General features: G+C 44.6%; 1 protein-coding gene across 1 annotated transcript in view; it reads left to right on the top strand.

Moving 5' to 3' along the window:
- Positions 1 to 4108: 4108 nt before the first annotated feature.
- Positions 4109 to 23327, top strand: part of RP2 (RP2 activator of ARL3 GTPase) — a gene marked incomplete at both ends in the record, with an annotated part of 50090 nt that continues 30871 nt past the window's right edge. Inside the window, 2 exons of the mRNA XM_080719109.1 lie at positions 4109 to 4210; positions 18156 to 18821. Of these exons, the coding sequence (XP_080575235.1) occupies positions 4109 to 4210; positions 18156 to 18821 (768 nt within the window). The remainder of the gene's footprint in view (positions 4211 to 18155; positions 18822 to 23327) is intronic.

Below are 23327 nucleotides of genomic sequence, written 5' to 3' on the forward strand. Positions count from 1 at the left end.
AGGGAGAACAGAAAAAGATTTAGAGAAAGGTCTTGAGAGAGCTTTAGCCCTAGCTCTGTTCATTGGCTTCCTAGGGCCCAGATTGGTGTGTGTGTTAATCCAGAGGTGTTTTACCTCTGAGCTACACCCCCAGCTCTATTATATTTCTTATTTTGAAGCAGAGTCTCATTAAGTTGCTGAGGGTCTCACTAGGTTGTGGAGGCTGTCCTTGAACCTGCAATCCTCCAGTTTTAGCTTCTCAAATACTGTTATTACAGGTTTGTGTCACCATGCTTGGCTATAATCCCCAGTTTGTAAAGTGTAATTTATCTTTATCTTACTCAATTTTGGGCCAAAGTGATGGTGGTTTGGGAATTAACACAAAGGGGACTTTCTTTTTACTTTTACTTAAGGGTCCCTGAAAAGTTCACTGTTGGATACATTAATAACTATTTCAAAATAATTAGCTGAGTGCAGTGGTACACACTTGTAATCTCAGTACTTGAGAGGCCGAAACAGGAGGATTACAGGTTTAAGGCCAGCCTCGGCAACATATCAAGACCTTCAGTAATTTATTGAGACTCTGATTTTTTAAAAAAATGGGGCCGGGCATGGTGCCAAATGCTTGTAATCCCAGTATTTGGGAGGCTGAGACAGGAGAATCACAGATTTGTGGCCAGCTTCAGCTACCTAGTGAGGCCCTCTGCAACTTAGTGAGATCCTGTTAAAAAAAAAAAAAAGAATAAAATATTGGGCTAGGGGTGTAGCTCGTAGGTAGAATGTACCTGTGTTCAAACCCCAGTACCCCCCCAAAAAGAAAAAGAAAATAGGGTTGGATGTTTATACACACACACACACACACACACACACACACACACACACACAGAGTTTTAGAGATTGTTCTTCTACAGTCAGTTTTGTTCATGAAGAGGACATTATCACTGTGGAACAGAGCTCTCATAGGCATGAGAAGGCCAAAGCAAAAGTTTCTTTACTTCTTTATTTCTGATGAATGAAAGAGGAACAAATTTTCAGTGTAGAAGGAGGCACTACACAATCAGCGTCGGGATTTTCCTAGTCCCTACTCAGTCACTCTCATGGAAACCATTCTTGCTTGATCTCTGTGGATCTCTGCTGCACTATGTGGTAATTACAGTCTTAACTTTCAATAAATATATAACTTATGACACCAGACCTAAAACATCCTCACAAAAGCCGGGAATGGCCTGGGCGGGGGCTGGGCGGGGCGGGCTGGCTGATGTGCGCATTTATGTCTATGCGAGCTTTTTGCTTCATCATGATGTATAAATACAAAGCACCAATGATTTTTTAAAGCCAGGAATGAAAGCATACACCTGTAATTCCAGTATTTTGGAGGCTAGGGGTGTGTGCGGGGCGGGGAGAGGGTCATAGGTTCAAGGCCAGCCTGGGCAACTAAACAAGACCCTTGCCAACTTAGCGAGACCCTGTTTCAATTTTTTTTTTTTTTTTTGGTGGTACTGGGGATGGAATCCAGGGGCCTTCTACCTCTGGGCTACACTCCCAGACCAATTTTATATTTTTTATTTGGAAACAGGGTCCCTTAAGCCAGTTGAGGCTGGCTTTGAACCTGCATGATCCTTCTGTCTCAGTGTCCTAAGCATGGGTATTATAAGCGTGCACCACCACGCCCGGCTTCAATTTTTAAAAAAGTAAATAAAGCCGGGCGTGGTGGCGCACGCTTGTAATCCCCGCGCTTGGGAGGCAGAGACAGGAGGATCGCGCAGGTTCGAAGCCAGCCGCGCGCGCTGGTTTAGGAGACCCTGTTTCCAAATAAAAATGTAAAAATAGGTCTGGGAGTGTAGCCCGGAGGTAGAAGGGCTTCCAGGAACCCCAGTATCACAAAAAAAAAAAAAAACATAAAAAAAAGTGCACTGAGCAAAATTTATTGCCCAAGACCTGGAGCATAAATTTGCAGTCATTTCTAGTACTCGGGCACTCTACTTTTCTTCCTGGTTGTGCAATTAAGGAGAGGAAGTGAAAAGGGGAACCTTCACAGAGGTTCCTTTAGCTATGAAGTAGCTGTGAATAGTGCAGAAGTCAAAAGATAACCAAATTGTATCCGAACTGCCCTGCATCACCAACTGATCTGTCCCTCCAAGATCTCAAAACACGGTACCTCAGAGAATTCAATTTACATTTTCTACCACACAAGCAGTGTGTGTGTGTGTGTGTGTGTGTGTGTGTGTTGTAGCAAAATTCAACCCAAGTAGATTAAGTGTTGCTATTTGGTATATGTATTGGGTTTGTGTGTGGTACTGGGGATCGAACTCAGAGCTGCACCCCCCTCCCAGCCCTATTTTATTTTCATTTTGAAACAGGGTCTCACTAAGTTGTGAAGGGCCTGAGTTGCAACTGCTGGCCTTGAACTTGTTGTTTTCCTGCCTCAACTTCTCAAGTACTGGGATTCCAAGTGTGCACCATCATGCCTACCTCACTTTTTTTTAATGCGGCCTCACTGTGTCATCCAGGCTAGCCTCGAACTTGTAGGTTCAAGTGACCCTCTTGCCTCAGTCTCCCGAGTAGCTAAGCCTGCAGGCCCACCTGCACATGCTATCGCTTGATGAGCATTTTATGGAGCTGCTAGGGTGGATTTAAGGCTAAGGGATTCAAATGTGCATGTGCTTTTTAGACAGGCCATTTGGTCTCAAGAAATTCACAGGTCTAATAAGGTGACACATTTTTTTCTTTGTTTAAGGTACTAGGAATTGAACCCAAGGGCAATTTACTTCCAAGCTACACCCTGAGCCCTACTGAATTTTTTTTTACCTTGAGATAGGGTCGCACTAAATTGCTGAGGCTGGCTTCAAAACTGCTCTCCTCTTGTCTTAGGCCTCCCAAGTACTTGGGAGGATCTGGGAGCGCCCTCAGGTCTCCGCCTCCCAAATGTTTGGATTACAAGTGTGCACCACCGCGCCGGGCCCTACATGAATGTTTTAAGAAAGGACCGGAAGAGCCAAAGTGTGGTGGTGCACGCCTGTAATCCCAGTATTTGAGAGGCTGGGACCACGGCCTCCTTAAACAGGAGGATCGCAGGTTTGAGGCCAGCCTCAGCAATTTAGCAAGATCGTCAGCAACATAGTGAGATCCTGTTTCAAAATAAAAATAAAATAAGGCTGTGGTTGTAGCTCAGAGGTAGAACGCCCCTGGGTTCAATCCCCGAGAGAGAGAGAGAGAGAGAGAGAGAGAGAGAGAGAAGAAAAGGAGGAAAAGGAGGAGGAGGAGGAGAGCAAGAGGGGAGAGGAGGAAGGAAGGTAGGTCTGTCGGTCAGTTAGCGGAGTTGTGTTCCTGAGGGACAGCCGTGGTCAGGCGTTGTGGGGCCGTTGGGAGGGGTGAGGAGGGGAGAAGAGTCAGGAATATGAATTTTAGTGTCTTTCTGTGTCAGCAGAAAGCAGAAATTCCTCCCTCACATCTTTTATTTATTTATTGTGGTGCCGGGGATTGAATCCAGCAGTATTCTACCTCCGAGCTACAGCCCAAGCTTATTTTTTTTTCGAAACAGGGTCTTACTAAATTGCTGACGGCCTCGAAGATGCCCCTGTCTCAGCCTCTGAAACACTTAAAGCATTAGAACGCAAGTCTAATATACGGCATCCCTCCCGCGCCCAGAACTTGGGAACAGAACCAGAAGTGGAGAGGCTCGAGGGCCGAATGCTGAGTCTCACCTCCCAGCTGATACAGAACTCCACCGCGTTCCAGGAGGGGCGTGGCCGGGCCGGGGGCGTGGCCCGCTTTGCGTTTCCCCTGGAGCCTAAGAGCCTCGTCTTGGAGGGCTTTTGTCCGAGCTGACAGTGGATTGGTGTGTGAATCTGTCGGCCTCTGTTTATAGGCCGCGCAGTGCTGCTCTGGAGGTTTTGATTGGCTCACCGGCCACTGAGCGGTCATTGGCTGCCGTAGGTTGTCAGGGAGACGGAGGGTGGGGGGGGGGGAAGGGTGTTGGGCCTCGCGGGCGAACCAGGCTGCGGGCGGCTGGGCGGCTCCGCCGGGCGGTGTCCGTGGAGCTGCGGGGTTCGCGTGCCCAGGGGTCACGACACCTTCCAGGAGGTGCCAGAGTGAGCGGGTCGGCCAGCAAGACCCGCAGGCCGGGACCATGGGCTGCTTCTTCTCTAAAAAGCGGAAGGCTAAAAAGGAGTCGCGGCCCGAGACCGTGGAGGAGCAGCCCAAACAGTACAGCTGGGACCAGCGCGAGAAGGTAGTGAAAGTCCAGCCGCCCCGAGCTCAGCTCCCCGATCCGCCCCGCGGGGGCCCCTTAGGGCGCGGGAGGGTGGAGGGAGCCGATCTATCGACTGCTTTTCTCCATCGCTTTCTCCAACATGGGTGGCTGAAGTCAGGGTGCACGACTTTTTCCCAGGGGTTGCCCCAGAGGGCGGTGACACTCGGCAAAGGTCCTTAGAGTTCTCTGTCCCGGGAGATGGATCCCTGAAGGCTTTGCCTGAGCTCTGCACCCAGACGTGCGTTTACTTCCCGTCCGAGGATGGGCTCGAGGAGGGAAGGAGCCAAGAATGCGCCGAACCTCCAATCACCTCCTCTCACCGGCAGCGCCGAGCGGGGCTTCGGTCCAGTGGTCGAATTACACTCGGGACGGGTTCCCGTCTCCTCCGCGGCTTCTGTTCGGCGGCTGCTCGTCTTTTGTCCGCCTCCTCGGCAGTCTCTTTAGTGCCCCTCGGTGTGTTCCGCTGCTGAATTTTCTCGGTTACTGAGTGGACTGTTGAAAGCTGGAGGGACAGCTTTGCGCTCCCTCCTCTTTGCGCCCCATCACTCGAAAGTGATCAGGAAAATCGAATCAGTCTTGGAATTTATGTTAAGACCGTAAGGTGAAAGCAACCGTCCTAAACCAGGCGATGTTTTTATTGTCTTATATGAATGAAAACAATCTTATTTTTACTTTTATCTGTACCCCCAAACCAAAAAAAAAAAAGCTTTGAAAACGCCCCCTAGTCTTGCACAAAACACATTTATACATTTCACAATGGTTCCTCTTTCTACATCGTTCTCCATTTGTGCCTAGTAACTTTGAGAGACTTATCAATTATTTTTCTCTTCCAAAAAAACGACAGGTTTATTTTTGAGGAATACCGTGAACAGTTAACTCTTGCTTAGTGCAACATTTGTATCCAAACTGCTTTCTAATAAGTTTCTATTTTGCTTCTTTTTTTCTGTGGTGGTGAGGATTGAACCCTGGGATGTTCTACCTCCGAGCTACCCCACAGCCCTGTTTTATTTTATTTGGAAACAGAGTCTCACTAAATTGCAGAGGGGCCTCACAAAGTAGCTGAGGCTGGCCGCGAATCTGCCATCTTCCTGTCTCAGCCTCCTAAGTACAGGAATTACAAGCGTGCGTCACCACACCCAGCTAGTGAGTCTCTTATTAATGGTTAGATATCATAAATCTTCCTTCATAATCTTTAATTCCCAGCAGAACTTATTCATGTAGATTTTCCAAGTATTAAGAAATTGGGAGCTGAGCCGGGGGTGGTGGCACACGCTAGTAATCCCAGCATTTGGGGCCTCACGGCCAGCCTCAGCTACTTATGCGGCCCTTTGCAATTTCACTGAGACTCTGTTTCAAATTAAAGAATACAAATAGGGCTAGGGGTGGAGTTTGGGGGTAGAATTCCCCTGGGTTCCACCCCCAGTACAGCAAAAAGAAAGAAAAATAAAATAAATAGATAAAGAGAAATTGGGAGCTATTTGCAGATCCCTCTGGTTCTTAAACCCTTCTTGGGTCATATGCTTACATATATTCTCTTTATCAGTGCTTGGTGGTAGCATTTTATTTTATCTAATTGTGGTTCTGGCAATTAAACTCAGGGGCATTCTACCTCTGAGCCACACCCCCAGCCCTATTTTATTTTTTGAGACACTGTCTCCTTCAATTGATGAGAGTCACACTCAGCCGAACCTACACTCCTGTCAGCCTCCGAGGTACTGGGATTATGGGTGTGGGCCACTGCACTGCTCCTGGCTGCTGGAAGCATTTTATAATGTAGGAAAGGAAAGTACTGTGTTTTCTGTTGTATTGTACAAGAAAATTGTGCCTATTTTTTTCTTTTCTTTCTTTTTTTTTTTTTTTTGTTACTGGAGATTGAACACAGCGATTCTACCTCCAACCTATATTCTCCAGATCTTCTTTTTATTTTGAAACAGGGTCTAACTAAAACTTGGTGAGACTGACCTTGTACCTGTGATCCTTCTGTCTCAGCCTCCCAAGTATGGGGATTACAGAGGTGCATCAACATGCCTGGCCGCACCTATCTTAAAGTTGTTTGGTGGGCTGTTTTCCAAAGATTTATTTTCCTCAGCCTTTGGGTTTCTAACAGTGATCTTTAAGTTTGAACTGTCTGCCACATAGAAAGTTGTGTTTTTATTTTTATTTCAGCTTTTTGTTTTGAAATGATAGTTGAAAACTCAACCAACCCTCCTTTTAAAAGAATTTTGAAGTAAGGTCTCACTAAATTGCTGAGGGTCTCATTAAGTTGCTGAGGCTGGCCTCAAACCTGCAATCTTCCTGTCCCAGCCTCCCAAATACTGGGATTATAGATATGTGCCACCATATCCTGCTAACCTAAAATGCTTTTTAAAATTTATAGTAGTCTTGGTTGCCTCTGACTCAGTGTTTCGCAATAAATTGTGTTATAATCTTTATTGATATAATGTTCAGGTTAGTGGGGATCCTTCGTGTTAATCCTTTTTCTAGATCAGCAGTTGTGTTTTGTGGGGGCTTTTCCTCCTTTTGCCCTTTAGATAAGTAAACACATTGACAATCAGAGTATGGCTTTTCATTCCAAGTTAAACATGTAGTAAACTTTCAGTTGTAATAAAGTTGTAGAGATGTTACTAGATATATAAGATCAGCTTGTGCTTCTGGGTGTGTATCTAATAAAAGTTACTATTTGGGGATCAAACCCAAGGCCTCCATCATAGTATGCAAGGGCTTTACCACAGAGATGCAGCCCCAGCCCCAATTAAGGTTAAAATCTTGATCAACTCACTAATGAAAATTTTTCTAACTAAACGAGCATTATATTCTGAAAATGACCAAGTTTAAACATTTTGGGCTGGGCCTGGTGGTGCACACCTGTAATCCCAGTACTCGAGAGGCTGAGACAGAAGGACCGCAGGTTTAAGACCAGCCTCAGCAACTTAGCAAGACTTTCTATGACCTAGAGAGACCCTGTTTCAAAACAAAAATAAAAAGGGCTGGAGGTGTGGCTTGGCGTACGCATCCCTAAGTCCAATCCTTAGCACCAAGAATAATAAAGAAATAAAAATCCTTTGAACTATGTATGGGGGTGGGTGGGTGTATGTGGTACTGGACTGAAGCCAGGGGCATTCTATCTTCAAGCTGCATTTGCAGCTCTATTTTATCTTTTATTTTGAAACATCATCTTGCTAAATTTGCTGAAGATCGCACTGAAATGCTGAGGCTGGGCGTAAACCTCCATTCTCCTGTCCCAGCCTCCCAAGTACTAGGCTTACAGGCTTGCGCCACCACGCCGTGTTTAACTTACATTTTCAGACAACTGAGACACCATATTTTACAACATTGCCTTTTCTTTTTGAATTACTAGGAATCCCCATCTCTAAGGTACCTCATAGCTTGTTAAGTTTTATATTATTTTATTTTTTAGAAATATCAATTGACTTTATATGTGTGGGTTTAGTTTTTAGTTGTTTTATTGATCTGTATTTTTTTTTTTTTTTTGATGGTGGTACTGGGGGTGGAACCCAGGGACCTGCTACCTCCGGGCTACACTTCCAGACCTATTTTGTATTTTATTTGGAAAGAGGGTCTCTTAAGCCAGCTGAGGCTGGCTTCGAACCTGCGCGATCCTCCTGTCTCAGCCTCCCAAACACAGAGATTACAAGTGTGCGCCACCACGCCTGGCTAAGTTTTATATTACTTTAAATATTTTTCTCATTCCTTACCTGCTATGGATTTAATTTGGGCTATTGTACGGATGTTCTGTAGTAGTCCAATGATGCTTTTGCTAAGTGTGGTCTTGTTTGCTCCGAGAAGATTTTTTGTGGTTTTGGGAATTGAACCCAGGTGCATTCTACCTCCGAGCTATACCCCCAGACCTTTGTATTGTTTTATTTTGAAACAGGGTCTCCCTAGGTTGCTGAGAGTCCCATTAAATTGCTGAGGCTGACATCGAAACTGGGCCCCACCTGGGCCCCTCCTGTCTCGGCCTTCCAAGTATTAGAATTACAGGTGTGCCTCACCACACCCAGCTTGATTTTACTTGTACTTTAGAAGGAAGAGAATGTAAATATATCCTAGGGAATATAACTGAGATATACTGCTTGTATATTAACAGACAGGGTTTGCATTAAAAGTTTTGGTTTCTATAATTTGGTTGTAGCATAAAGGGGTTTGAAATCAGATTGGACACTTACCATCAGCCACTAAGACTTTAGGTATAAAAAGAAAATGAGAGCCTGGTGTGGTGGCACACTCTTGTAATCCCCAGTACTTGGGAGTCTGAGACAGGAGGATTGCAGGTTCAAGGCCAGCCTCAGCAACTTAGTGAGACTCTGTTTTAAATGAAGAATAAAAATAGGTCTTGGAGTGTAGCTCAGAGGTAGACTGCCTGGGTTCAATCTCCAGCAATATGAGCTGTGTGTGTGTGTGTGTGTGTGTGTGTGTGTGCATGTGCATGTATCACACACACACACACATATGACATTTCCTTGAAACTTGTAAAGTGGTGTTCAAATTTTCCTTAGGTTGTGTAATGAGAGCCTCTTTATTGAGGGGCTCCCCTTAGGTTTGGGGCTTGGGCTTGGTAATTGGGTCAGTCTTAGGGGACTGAAGCAAGGAGAAATTGTCTCAATTAGAAAGAATGTTTGGGGACCAAGTGTTTTCATAGCAACCAACACACCGTAGTCAACAGTGGAAAAAGTTCATTTTCTATTGCTGCTGACTTTGGCAAAGGAAAAAGCTTACTGTACATTTCTTACACTGACATGATTACATGCATTTTTGGATCATAAGGTCTGTGTTTAAATCATTTGGGAAGAAAACATTTTATCCTTGTTAAACTGTAGACTGCCTCCCTTACCTGGACAAATTACTCAATATAAATCTACTCAAACACCAAGACCCCAGATTAATATACTTATCCCAGCCCTCCGAGAGCTTACTGGCTTGTAGAGTTAAAACAGGAAATGTTTCACTAAAAATGAAGTGAGGATGAGTGGTATGGAAAAGTCGTTTCCATTTTCCAGTTATTCACGCCAGCCCTGCTCTCCTAAATAATAGGAATGAGGATTCATTCTGTAAACAGTGTTGGCATAAGCGAGACATCATCTGAGCACCAATAGCACATTTTCTATCTGTTACCTTTGTCTCGTAGTTGATAGAAATAATACTCAACAAAAATCTTATAGCAGGAATTCAAGTGTTTGTTGTGTAATTTGGACTAAAGCAATAAACTCCTGTGTTTTATGTCCCTCAGCTAGAAAGAGGACAGGTCTAGTCGGGCGTGGTAGTGCCTGCCTAGAATCCCAGCATTTGGGAGGCTGCCGCAGCAGGATCACAGGTTCAAGGCCAGCCTCAGGATCACAGGTTCAAGGCCAGCCTCAGCAGCTCAGTGAAGCGAGACCCTGTTTCAAAATAAAGAAATAAAATGGGGCTTGGGTGGAGCTCAAAGGTAGAATGCCCCTGAGTTCAGTCCCTAACACCACACACACACACACACACACACACACACACACACACAGAGCAGATTGTAGTTTCTAGAGTTGCTCATCAGTGGAAAAGTGACTCTGTGAAAAACTGACGTCCATGCTAGAATGTTCTGGGGGTAGATGGTGGAAAGAATCATCCTCACTGACTTGGAATCCAGATGCTATTATGGCCTCCTTTGAAGAATGTAAGGGAGTGTCACTATCCATGGCTGCATACCGAACCACCCCAAAACAGTGGCAAATAATTTGTCCCCAACATCGCGATTTGTGTCAGGCTAAGCAGAGAGTTGGCTCTGCTTGGCATGGCATCAACTGGGGCAGCCTGACTGGGGCCTGAAGGCTCTGCCTTCGGGATGGCTTAACCACAGAGCTAGCTGGCGAGTCGATGCTGGCTTGCAGCTGGGAGCTCAGCAGGGGCTGAAGGCCAGTTTCCATGCAGCCTGGGCTCCTCTGCACAGCATCCTGGCTGGGTTCCAAGGGCCAGCAGCCCAAGAGAGATTGGCAGAAGCTGCATGATTTTTTTTCAAACTCGCTGCTTCTGTTCCTGTTACTTCTCCTTCTCTTCTTCGTTTGAGCCCAGGGGCCTTCTACCCCAGCCTGCCTCCCTCTTTTATTTTATTCATTTATTTGTTTATTTTGCGGTACTGGGGATGGAACCCAGGGACATTCTACCTCTGACCTACACCCTCGGCCCTATTTTTTAGCCTTTTTATTTTTTGAAACAGGGTCTGAGTTGCAAAGGCTGTCCGAGAACTGCGATCCTCTGGTCTCAGCCCCCCTAATGCTGGGATTACAAGCGTGCGCCACCACGCCCAGCCATCCTCTTTTATTTTGAAACAAGATCTCATTGAGTTGCTGACGGCTTCTCTCTAAGTTGTCAGGCTGGCCTTGAACCTGCGATTCTCCTGCCTCAGCCTCCCCAAGTACTGGAATTACAGGCACATACCACTGCACCCTCCTCTAATTTCTTCTTTTTCTTTTTTAAAGATATTTTTGTGGAACCGGTCTTGGTGGCGCACACTTGTAATCCTAGTACTTGGGAGGCTGAGATAGGAGGATCACAGGTTTGCAGCCAGCCTCAGCTATCCAATGAGTCTCTCTGCAATTTGGCAAGATCCTGTTTCAAAAATAAAGAATAAAAAATAGGGCTGGGGTGTAGCTTGGAGGTAGAATGCTCTTGGGTTCAATCCCTAGTACCACACACAAAAAAAAGATATTTTTATGGACTGGATTTCTTTTTTTTTTTTTAGAAGTATAAAGTTAATTTTTTTTGTTTAGAATGTTCAATCACATATATTTAGAAAAACATTTTCTTTTTTGTTTCTTCTTAATTTTTCATTGGTACATTGTAGTCGTACACCTTAGTGGGGGTGGATTTCTTTAAAGTGAACAAACCCCATCATCTATCTCAGATTATTATACAAATTTAACTGTGCCGATGAGTTTTAATGAAAAATGTACATTGCTGCTCAGTAAAAGAATAATATACACACTTTTGTTTTCTCTTTAGAAAAAATGCCTAAGTTTAGTAGCTGTAGGATTTTAAGATCATATTAACTCCAAACCCTGAAATTTTCCTTTAATTTTAAAATCATATCCATTACCTTTTAAGGATTATAGTAAGAAACTAAGCTTATTTCATAAATGTCTCTTATGAAAAAGCAATTTAAAGAATGTCATTTCCATGCTTATAATTTTAGGCACTTTCAGAACTAGGAACTTTTACAAAATTATTATGGGTTTATTATTACTTTTTTGTGTGGTACTGGGGATTGAACTCAGGGGCATTCTACCTGTGAGCTATACCCATAGGCCTATTTTGTTTTTTAGTTTGAAACAGGATCTTGCTAAGTTTCTGAGACTGGCCTCAAACTTGCAATCCTCCTGTCTCAGCCTCTGAAGTACTAGGATTACAGGTATGTACCACCCTGCTCTATATATTACTACTTTTTGTTTTGAGGAATTTTCAGAAATTGTTGAGAAAGTAAAGCAACACAAATCCTATTTTTCCTTGGATGATGCAAATAACTTTATATGATAGAACTATTTAGCTACAGAATCTTCAGCTATAGGATTAATTTCTCATGAGCTAAGAAAGCTATCATGTCCAGAGACAATACTTAGAATGGTAAGTTGCATTTAAGTCCTCAGCATTGGCAACTGTTTTGGACTGAAGATCTAACTCCCTAGAGTGGCTGTGTTTGGACATGGAAGTAATTAAAGTTAAATGAGGTCAGGGTGGAGGTCTGATCCAAAAGGATTAATGTCCCTATAAGAAGATTCACCAGAGAGTTAGCACACTAGAGTTCTCACTCAAGTTCTCACTCGCTCCCTGGTTTTCCCCCATAGGCAAGGCCTAGTGAAGGCTTAGAGAGAAAAGGGCTTTATGAGCCGGGCGTGGCGGCGCACGCTTGTAATCCCCGTGCTTGGGAGGCTGAGACAGGAGGATCGCACGGGTTCGAAGCCAGCCTCAGCTACTTAGTGAGGCTCTCAGCAACTTAGTGAGACCCTGTTTCCAAATAAAGTATAAAATAGGTCTGGGAGTATAGCCCGGAGGTAGAAAGCCTCTGGGTTCCACCCCCAGTACCACCAAAAAAAAAAAAAAAAAGAAGAAAAGGGCTTTTGCAGTTAGAATAGACTAAGCCAAGCTGCTATAACAAAAGACCACAGACTAAGTGACTTGAATAACAGAAGTTGATTTCTCAGTTATAGAGCCTGAGAAGCCCAAGGTCAAGGTGCCAGAAGATCCACTGTCCGGTGAAGATTCTCTTCCTGGCCGCCTTCTTGCTGTGCCCTCCACGGCCTTTCCTCTGTGTCCTTACTCTCTTGCTCTTAGAAACAACTTCATGTCTTCTCACCTTTTATAAGGACACCAATACTCTCCTGAGGGCCTCTCATGACTTCATCTAAATCTAATTACTTCCCAAAGGCACCTCTGCATCTCCACAGACCATCACATTGGTGGTCTGGGCCTCAATATTTAAATTTTAGGGGGACACAGATATTACATCTATTACACAGCCTGAGCCAATGAATGAGACAACAGCTTAGGTCTTTACACAGCTTAGGTCGTGGTCTGTAGCCAGCCTCGGCTACTTTGGCCCTTTGCAACTCAGTGAGACCCTGTTTCAAAATAAAGAATAAAAATAGGGCTGGGGTGTAGCTCGGAGGTAGAATGACCCTGCGTTCCATCCCCAGTACCGCAAAAAAAAAAAAAAAAGTTAAGAATAGACTTTTTATATTTGCAACAAGAAGACTTAGCTCCAAGTAGTACTTTATATTGTTGAAATTTATCAGCTAAATATTATCCATCTCATTTCATTTGTCATGAAGAAACACTAGCTAAATAATTTCGGTTTAGGTACTGGAGATAGAACCCAAGAGCATGCTACCTCTGAGCTACACCTCAGTCTTTTATTTTTTACTTGGAAACAGATCATACTAGTTTGCTATGAGTCTCGCTAAGTTGCTGAGGTTGTCCTTGAACCTGCAGCCCTCCTGTTTCAGCCTCCCAAGTACTGGATTATATGCATACACCACTGTGTCAAGCACACTAGCAAAATTCTTGTAAGTAACAAGTATTAGCCACATTATTCATGTATTTATTTATTCATTCATTTATTTTTGTATGGTACTGTGGATGGAAAGCAGAAGCCTTCTACCTCCAGGCTACACCCCCAGACCTATTTTATCTTTTTATTTGGAAACAGGGTCTCTTAAGCCGGGAGGCCGGCTTCGAACCTGCGCGATCCCCCTGTCTCCTCCTCCCAAGCAGGGGTGGGGGGTATTACAAGCGTGCGCCACCATGCACGGCTTTTACTCTTTATTTTGAAACAAGGTCTCACTAAGTTATGGAGGGCCTCACTTAGTAGCTGAGGCTGGCCGTGAACCTGTGATCCTCCTGTCTCAGCCTCCCAAGTACCGGGATTACAAGTGTGCGCCACAACACCCGGCTCCGGCTCCAAACATTGTTTTTAACTACATAGTACTGAGATAACTATGCTTACAAATGCTCAAACTTATCTTTGTCTTAGGCAAAGATCGTTTGGCCAGAATTTTGAACCCCAAAAATCTCCCAGGAGAACACACACACACACACACACACACACACACACACAGAGTGGGATAAGCCACAAAACTAACCCATGAAGCTTCCTCTTGTCCATTGAGCTCGAGGCCTTGGTAGCGACAGGCCAACTCCTGGGCTTCTCTTTCATGCACCTATTCATAGGCATTTTTGGTCTTAAGCACCCTCACTGTGGGAGATGCATTGAATGATACCAGGAAGACAAGCAGAAACGACCAGAAAACATGACCTCCCTTCCTAAGGTCTAAAGCAGAACTGACTTAAACCACTCATTAATGTCCCGCCTTCCCGCTTTAAAGCCTGGACTTGATCGTGTTCCCGTTAGCCTGCGCCACGGCTGCCTTCCCATCCCCCTCTCCTGGCTTTTCCAAGTGGAAGGCCGCCCCAGCCTCCTCTTACTCAGGTACCATAGAGAAGAGAGTGCGGGAGGGAGGCGCAGGGCAGGCATTAGGTAGAAGGACTGCCTCTGCCAGGCTTTGCCAAAGCACAGTTACACTGCTTTCATTTTCTTACTCAGAAGTTGGTCCACTTAGGGACCCAAGTAAACGTCACTAAGAAGGCCACTTCATTTTTTTTGTCAAGGGGGTGCTGGGCATGGAATCCAGTGCCTCCTGTGTACAAGGCAAGTGCTTTATCACAGCTATGCCCAGTCCTACCATTTCTTTCTTTCTTTCTTTCTTTCTTTCTTTCTTTCTTTCTTTCTTTCTTTCTTTCTTTCTTTTTTTGATACTAAGGATTGTTATTTTGGAAACAGGATCCCGCTAGGTTGCTGAGGGCCTTGCTAAGTTGCTGAGGCTGGCCTCAAAACTCAGCTCCTCCTGTCTCAGCCTCCCAAGTACTGAGATTACAGGCATGTGCCACCACACTCGGCTTTGATTTTGTTCTCGATCCACATCAGAATCTCACTTCTTTGGGATGGAGTTTAGAAGCCTCACGTTCCCCTTAAAGAATGTGTGATTATAAAACTTAGTGACTATTCACATAACACCTGGAGACGACCCCTTTAAGGTAACTGAGATTAAGTAATTAAGATGGATTCAACAAATATGTGTGGGGTGCCTCTGTACTACCAGGCACTGTCCTAGGTTCTGGGGACAATAGGGATAAACTAAACAGGTCACTCCTTCCCTTCCCTTAGGGAGCTTATGTTTTCGCTTGTAACTGGTTACAGGATTCCGGCCTAAAGGCCATGTTACAAGTGAAAACAAAGACTGCTACTTAATATAATATAGGTGCCCAGAAAAGGGAGCATGAAGCTGGGCGTGGTGGCATACACCGGCGTTCCCAGTACTTGGGAGGCTGGGACAGGAGAATCTCAGGTTGGAGGCCAGCCTCTGCAGTTTAGAGGCCTTGTAGCTCAGAGTTAGAATGCCGCTGAGTTCAATTTATCAGTACCGTACAAAAATTAAAGTAACAAAAATGAAATTTGCTATAGCTTTCTTTGATCTAGCGAGTGCTTTTTAAAATAGCTGTAATGTGAGCCAAGTGTGGTGGCACACGCCTGTAATCTCAGTACTTGGGAGGCTGAGAGAGGAGGAACTCAGGTTCACGGCCAACCTCAGCTACGGAGACCCTCGACAACTTAGTGAGACCCTGTTTCAAAATAAAGAATAAAAAAATCAGGGCTGGCAGTGTAGCTCAGTGGTAGCATAATGCCCTGGGTTCAACTTCCAGCATGCACACACATGCACACACACACACACACACACACACATATATGTAATGTGTGCTTGAAAAATATGTAGGTTTACCCTACTTCTTGGATATGGGACACAAGCTTATTTGTTGTGTGTTTCCGATCTTTTGTATTTGTTGATATAATTTTGGGCTCTACTTATCAATACTTGAGAGAAACAGCAATAGCAAACCCTCTTCCGATTAGATTTGCTCTCGCAGTGCTGGGGTCTCACCCACAGCCGCACACGTGCTAGGAAAGCACCTGCCAGCTAAGCTGCGCGCTGCGGCCCTGTTTGTAGATTTGAATGCTAGGCCAGGCATGGAGGCCACGCCTGTAATCTGTACTTGGGAGGCTGAGACAGGAGGATTCCCAGCCAGCCTCAGCAACTTAATGAGGCCCTGTTTCAAAATAAATATAAAATCGGACCGGGTCTGTAGCTCAGAGGTAGAACACCCCCATGTTCAATCCTCAGTAGCCCCCCACACGCATACACCCGTGATTTTATCCATCACGTTCAAGGGTTTGGAGGGGTTGTGGAGGGAAAGAACCTGCCCTAGGCGGTTGCCCTTTGCTTTTCCTCGTTGCCCACCACGCGCACTTCCCGTGCCCTCTGAGTTTGCCCCGAGGACATCTGGCCCGCAGGTCTGAGCCCCAGGAGGGGCGGAGGAAGCTGGAGCAGAGGTCGCAGCGCTTCCTCTGCTCTGTCCACCCCCACAGCAGCGCTGAGACCGCGCGGCTTCCCCTTTTCTTGGTGTTTTCCTTATTTGGTCCTTTGGGCGTTGATGGGGGAGATGCAGCTTTGCTAGTTCAGCATCTTGGTGGCAAACCAGCTGGAGCACCATGCCTTTGTATTCACTTTGTATTCACTAGTAAAATTCTGTGAACGGAATTGCACGAACACCTCTTCCTCCGTTAAACCCGCGTTGCCTGTCTTTTCCAGTCTCATTTACGGCACTGCCAGTATCCAGTCGCAGGAGCCAGGGCAGTGTTTTATCAAACCCATGGGTGGGGATGAAAGAAAATATTAGGGCGCATACTATACACTAAAGGGAGGCATTGTCTTGTGAAGCTTGTTTCATTGGTGTGTAATTCACAAAGACTCATAGATCAGGTTACTATTTTCACTTTTCTTTTTTCTTCTTTGGAGGGGTGTTATTGGGTATTTAACCCAAAGGCATTCTGCCTCCGAGCTACAGCCCCAGCCCTTTTTATATTTTGTGTTGAAACAGGGTCTCACTAGGTTGCGGAGGACCTCACTAAGTTGCTGAGACTGGCCTCAAACCTGACATCCTCCTGTCTCAGCCTCCCAAGCACTGGGATTACAAGCGTGTGCCACCACGCCCGGCTAAACAAATAATTTGTATAAACATTTTAATATTTTTGGTGGTACTGGGGGTGGAACCCAGAGGCTTTCTACCTCCGGGCTATACTCCCAGCCCTATTTTTTTGTTTGAAAAAGAGTGCCATTTAATTTAGCACCAAAAGCATGTATTTATATAGAAATCTAATAAGGATCTCACTAAGTAGCCGAGGCTGGCTTTGAACCTGCGCGATCCTCCTGTCTCCGCCTCCCAAGCGCGGGGATTACAAGCGTGCGCTACCGCGACATTTTAATTTTTAATTGGTAAGCTCCTTTCCTTCCATAAAACCAACCATTCTTTAAGTTGGGCGTGGTGGCGCACACCTGTTATCCCAGTGCTTGGGAGGCAGAGACAGGAAGATTTCCGGTTTGTGGCTGGTGCGTTGTAAATTAGCAAGATACTGTTTCAAAATAAAAAGGGCTGCGAGTTCAATCCCCAGTATCACAAAATAATTCTTTACTATTGAATATGCTGCCTGAGTATATATGATTAAATATCCCCAGTCGTCTTAAAAAGTGTTTTTATAGTTGTTACGCTTTATTTATTTATTTATTTATTTATTTATTTTTGTAGTACTGGGGGTGGAACCCAGAGGCTTTCTACCTCCGGGCTATGCTCCCAGACCTATTTTATATTTTATTTGGAAACAGGGTCTCACTAAGTTGCTGAGAGCCTCACTCAGTAGCCGAGGCTGGCTTTGAACCTGCGCGATCCTCCTGTCTCAGCCTCCCAAGCGCAGGGATTACAAGCCTGTGCCACCACGCCCGGCTAGTTGTTACACTTTAAAACAAGATCCAAACAAAGTCTACACATTGCATTTAGTGGATACGCCCTTGAGCCTTTGTCTAGCTGAGTTTCCTTTCCTCTTCCCTCCCTCTTCATCCCTTTTATTTATTGGGAGAAAAAAAAAAAAAAACGGCCTGTTGATTTTCTTACAAGGTTGTAAAATGAGTAAGATCAGTAACTTCTATGTAAGCACTAAGAACTGTGCCCGAGCTGGGCATGGTGGCTCATGCCTGTAATCCCACTACTTGGGAGTCTGAGACAGGAGGATCACAGGTTCGAGGACAGCCTCAGCAAGTAGTGGCATTCTCATCAACCTAGTGAGATCCTGTTTCAGAATAAAATAAAATAGGGCTAGGGGGTAAAGTGTGGAGGTTTAACGTCCCTGGGCTCAATCCCCAGTACCACACACACACACACACACACACACACACACACACAAACTGTACCTGGTATCCTCCCCCCTCACTGACACTTAACTGATTTTTGTGGAATAATGTTAATAATACTCAAAGCTTGTGTTTTGTCCCTGCAGGTCGATCCGAAAGACTACATGTTCAGCGGCCTGAAAGATGAAACAGTGGGTCGCTTACCTGGGACAGTGGCAGGGCAGCAGTTTCTGATTCAAGACTGTGAGAACTGTCACATCTATGTTTTTGATCACTCCGCTACAGTCACCATCGATGACTGCGCCAACTGCATCATTTTCCTGGGACCCGTGAAAGGCAGCGTGTTTTTCCGGAATTGCAGAGATTGCAAGTGCACTTTGGCCTGCCAGCAATTCCGTGTGCGGGACTGTCGGAAGCTGGAAGTCTTCCTGTGCTGTGCCACCCAACCCATCATTGAGTCTTCCACAAGCATCAAGTTTGGCTGTTTTCAGTGGTACTACCCCGAATTAGCTTTCCAGTTCAAAGACGCAGGACTAAGTATCTTCAACAACACCTGGAGTCATGTTCATGACTTTACACCGGTGTCAGGAGAGCTCAATTGGAGCCTTCTTCCAGAAGATGCGGTGATCCAGGACTATGTCCCTGTACCTGCTACTGAAGACCTCAAAGCGGTCCGCGTTTCCACAGAAGCCAACAGAAGCATCGTTCCAGTATCCCGGGGGCAGAGACAAAAGAACAGTGAGGAATCTTGCTTAGTGGTATTGTTTGCTGGTGATTATACTATCGCCAATGCCAGGAAACTGATTGATGAGGTAAGGAGAAGAAACAGAGAAAAAGACAGACACCTGGACAGACACACGCCACTCTGGAGAAGTTCCATGCTTTTCCAATTGACTATTAGAAATACTGGCAACCTTGCCGGGCGTGGTGGCGCACACTTGTAATCCCCGCGCTTGGGAGGCGGAGACAGGAGGATCGCGCTGGTTCGGAGCCAGCCGAGCTGGCGTAAGAGACCCTGTTTCCACATAAAAAAGTTAAAAAATAGGTCTGAGAGTGTAGCCCGTGGGAGTGTATCCCGGAGGTAGAAGGGCTTCCAGGAACCCCAGTACCACCAAAAAAAAAAAAAAAAAAAAAAAAAGAAAAGAAAAGAAATACTGGCAACCTTCATGCAATAGTCCTCTGCCCTACCCCCATCTCTGAAAGACTTGTCTTTAAGCAGATTGCTTGGACTTCAAAATACTTTCCCAAATATATTTTTTAAAAATATAATTCAGGCCAGGCGTGGTGGCACGCGCTTGTAATCCCCGCGCTTGGGAGGCAGAGACAGGAGGATGGCGCAGGTTCGAAGCCAGCCGCGCGCGCTGGCTCAGGAGACCCTGTTTCCAAATAAAAATGTAAAAATAGGTCTGGGAGTGTAGCCCGGAGGTAGAAGGGCTTCCAGGAACCCCAGTACCACCCAAAAAAATTATATATATATATATATATATATATATATATATATATATATATATATATTTCAGCCCACTTTGGGCTGAAAAACATACAATTTAGCCAAGGCGTGGTGAGCATTCGGGAGGCTGAGACAGGAGGATCACAGTTCATGGCCAGCCTCAGCTTCTCAGTGAGGCCCTTCGCAACTCAGTGAGACCCTGTTTCAAAATAAATAAAAAAGAAAAATATAAGGCTGGAGGTATAGCTGAGACATAGAATACCCTTGGGTTCAATCCCCAGTATCACAAAAAAGTTACAAAATTAAAACATATCAAAAGGAATTATATTAGGGAAAATATCAGTCTTGAAACTGTACTTTGGCTTCTGTTGTTTTGATATTTTTTGTGATCATGCCAATCTGATAAAAGCATGCTGCGTATCTGATATGATATTGAAACGTGTTTCTGGCCCTTGAGCTGTCTGATCACATGTTAATATAACATCTGAGAAGTAAATATTTCCATTGTACAGTATGGTGATTTTTTAACAATTTACATATTATTTTCAAAAGATTAATTATACAGGTTTAACTCCTTTTTGGCAGATAATCAGGATTGCACATGAAGAATACTGAACATACCTAAAGAAAAAAAGCATCAATACAATCTACTTTAGCTGGGTTTGGTGGTTCACACCTATCCCAGTATTAAGTGAGGCTCTCAGCAACTTAGTGAGCTCCCATTTCAAAATAAACAATGAAATAGGGCTGGAAATCTAAGTTAGAGGTAGAATGCCCTGGATTCAATCTCCAGTACCACCAAAAAAATTAAAAATTAATGAAAAATAAAATTTTTTTGGTGGTACTGGGGTTGCTGGAAGCCCTTTTCCCTCCGGGCTACACTCCCAGACCTTTTTATTTATTTATTTGGAAACAGAGTCTTGAACCTGCGCGATCCTCCTGTCTCCACCTCCCAAGCGCGGGGATTACAAGGGTGCGCCACCTCGCCCGGCATGAAAAATCAATTTTAAAAAGGCCTGGGGATGCAGCTCAGAGGTAGAAATAAAAACAAACAAAAATCTCCCTTCATGAGTCACCAGATGCTCTCAACTATTTGACCTTTGGTATCTGATGTGTGAGACGGCAGCTTTGCATCACCTTGAAATGAATGACCAGGAAGACTGATGCTCCTTAGGCGTCCTTCTGGAAAAGGAAATGAACAAAACCCCCAGTGACAATAATAGCTAACACCCACTTAGTGTGTTTACCGAAGGCCAGTCACTGTCATTAGGGACTTAAATGAATTCACTTAATGTTCAAAGCAACCATATGAAATAGGTGGTTCTCCATTTGACAGATAAGGAGAGTAAACCCAGAAAGGGTGAGTAACCCAGAAAGGTCACTCAACTGGTAAACATCAGAACCATGATTCAGATGCAGACAGTCAGGCGGGCGTGGCACATGCCTGTAATCCCAGTGTTTAGGAGGCTGAGACAAGAAGATTGCAGGTTTAAGGCCAGCCTCAGCAATTTGGCAAGATTCTTAGGAAACTAGTAAGACCCTGTTGCGAAACAAACAAAAATTTAAAAGGGCTGGGGTGTAGCTCATAGGTAGAAAGCCTCTGAGTTCAATCCCCAGTAACTAATAAACACACACATACACACTTTGGAATAACTGCAACTTTTTTTCTGCAGTACTGGGTATTGAACCCAGGGGTGTTCTACCTCTGAACTACACCCCCACCCCTATTTTTATTCTTTATTTTGAAACACGGTCTCACTGAGTTCCAAAGGGCCTCACTAAGTAGCTGAGGCTGGCTGCGATCCATGATCCTCCAGTCTCAGCCTCCCTGATGCTGGGATTGATTACAAGTGTGCGCCACCACGCCCGGCTTTTTATCCTTTATTTTGAAACAAGGTTTTGCTGAGTTGCAAAGGGCCTCGCTAAGTAGCTGAGGCTGTACTGGAACCGCCATCCTCCTATCTCAGCCTCCTGAATGCTGGGATTACAAGCGTGTTGCCACCACACCCGGCTAACTGCATCTTTTAATTTCATAATGATTAATTTTTGCAGTACTGGGAATTGAAACCAGGAGAATTCTACCTGAGCTACACCCACGGCCCTATTTTATTCTTTTATTTTGAAACAGGGCCTCACTAAGTAGCTGTACCTTGCCATGAACCCACATTCCTCCTGCCTCAAACTCCCAAGTACTGAGATTACAAGCATGTGGCACCACACCCAGCTCATGATTATTATTAATAAGTACTAGAGATTGAACCAAAGGGCACTCTACTTCTGAGCCACGCCTCCCAGTCTTTTTCTTTCTTTCTTCTTTTTTTTTTTTTTTTTTTTGGTGTGTGTGGTACTGGGAATGGAGCCTCAGAGCATTCTACCTCGAGCTATACTCTCAGTCCTATTTTATTTTTATTCAAAACAGGGTCTCACTAGACTAATGAGAGTCTCACTACTTGCTGAGGCTGTCCTCTAATCTTTAATCCTCTTATCTCAGCCTCCCAAGTACTGGAATTACAAGTGTGTGCTACCATGCCTGGCTTATTGCTTATTTGGAAACAGGGTCTCTCACCAATTTGCTGAAAGCCTTGCTAAATTGCTGAGGCTGGCTTCAAACCTCAGATCCTTCTGTCTCAGCCTTTTAAGTACTGGAATTAGAGACATGTACGACCATGCCAAGCCCATAATTGTGTGATTGTGTGTATGTGTGTGTGTGTGTGTGTGTGTGTCCAGCAAGAGGAGATAAACATACACACACACACACACATACACATACACACACACACAAACAAATTTTTTCAAGGTAATTATGGATGATTTAAACATATTTTTATTCTTATTTCTACTTTTATTTTTATTTTTTGTTGCAAAGGGCCTCACTAAGTAGCTGAGGCTGTCCTCAAACCTGTGATCCTCCTGTCTTAACCTCCCAAGTACTGGGATTACAAGTGTATACCACCACATCTGGCTCCATAATTATTTTTTAAATTAATACATACTAGCCAGATATGGTGGCATATTCCTGTAACCCCAGTACTTGGGAGGCTGAGACAGGAGGAACATAGTTTTGAGGCCACCCTTGGCAATTTAGGGCAATCTTCAGCAATTTAGTAATGTTCCATTTCAAAATAAAAAAAAAATAAAATAGGGCTGGGGGTATAACACGGAGGTAGAATGCCCCTGGATTCAAAATCAAGGACCACAGGCTAGGCGTGGTGGTGCATGTTTGTAATCCCAGCATTTGGGAGGCTGAGAAAGGATTATGATTCGCAGACAACCTCAGCTACTTAGTGAGGCCCTTTGCAATTCAGTGAGACCATTTCAAAAAATAAAGAGTAAAAAATAGGGTTTGGGGTGTAACTTGGAGGTAGAATGCATCCCCAGTACCGCAAAAAAAGGACCACAAAAAAATCAATATGTATGCAATATAGTGAGCTATAGAAATAAGGAAGATTAGCCCGGTGTAGTGGTGCAAGCTTATAATCCTAGTATTTGGGAGGCTGAGACAGGAAGATCTTGGTTTGCAGTCAGCCTCAGCAACTTGTGAGGTCCTCTGCAACTTTCTAAGACCCTGTTTCAAAATAAAGAATAAAAAATAGAGCTGGGAGTAGAGCTCAGAGGCAGAATGCTCCTGAGTTCAATCACCAGTACCACAAAAAATAAAAATAAAAGTAGAAATAAGAGTAAAAATATGTTTAAATCATCCATAATTCCTTGAACTCTGTGTGTGTGTGTGTGTGTGTGTGTGTGCGCGCGCGTACGCGCGAGTACACGTACACGCATCTCCTCTTGCTGGGCATTGAATCCAGGGGCATTCTGTCTTCCAGCTACATACCCAGCCCTACTTTATTTTTATTTTGAAAGAGGTCTTGCT

Source organism: Muscardinus avellanarius (genome assembly GCF_963383645.1).
Source record: "Muscardinus avellanarius genome assembly, chromosome: X".
In the NCBI taxonomy this organism is placed as follows: Eukaryota; Metazoa; Chordata; class Mammalia; order Rodentia; family Gliridae; genus Muscardinus; species Muscardinus avellanarius.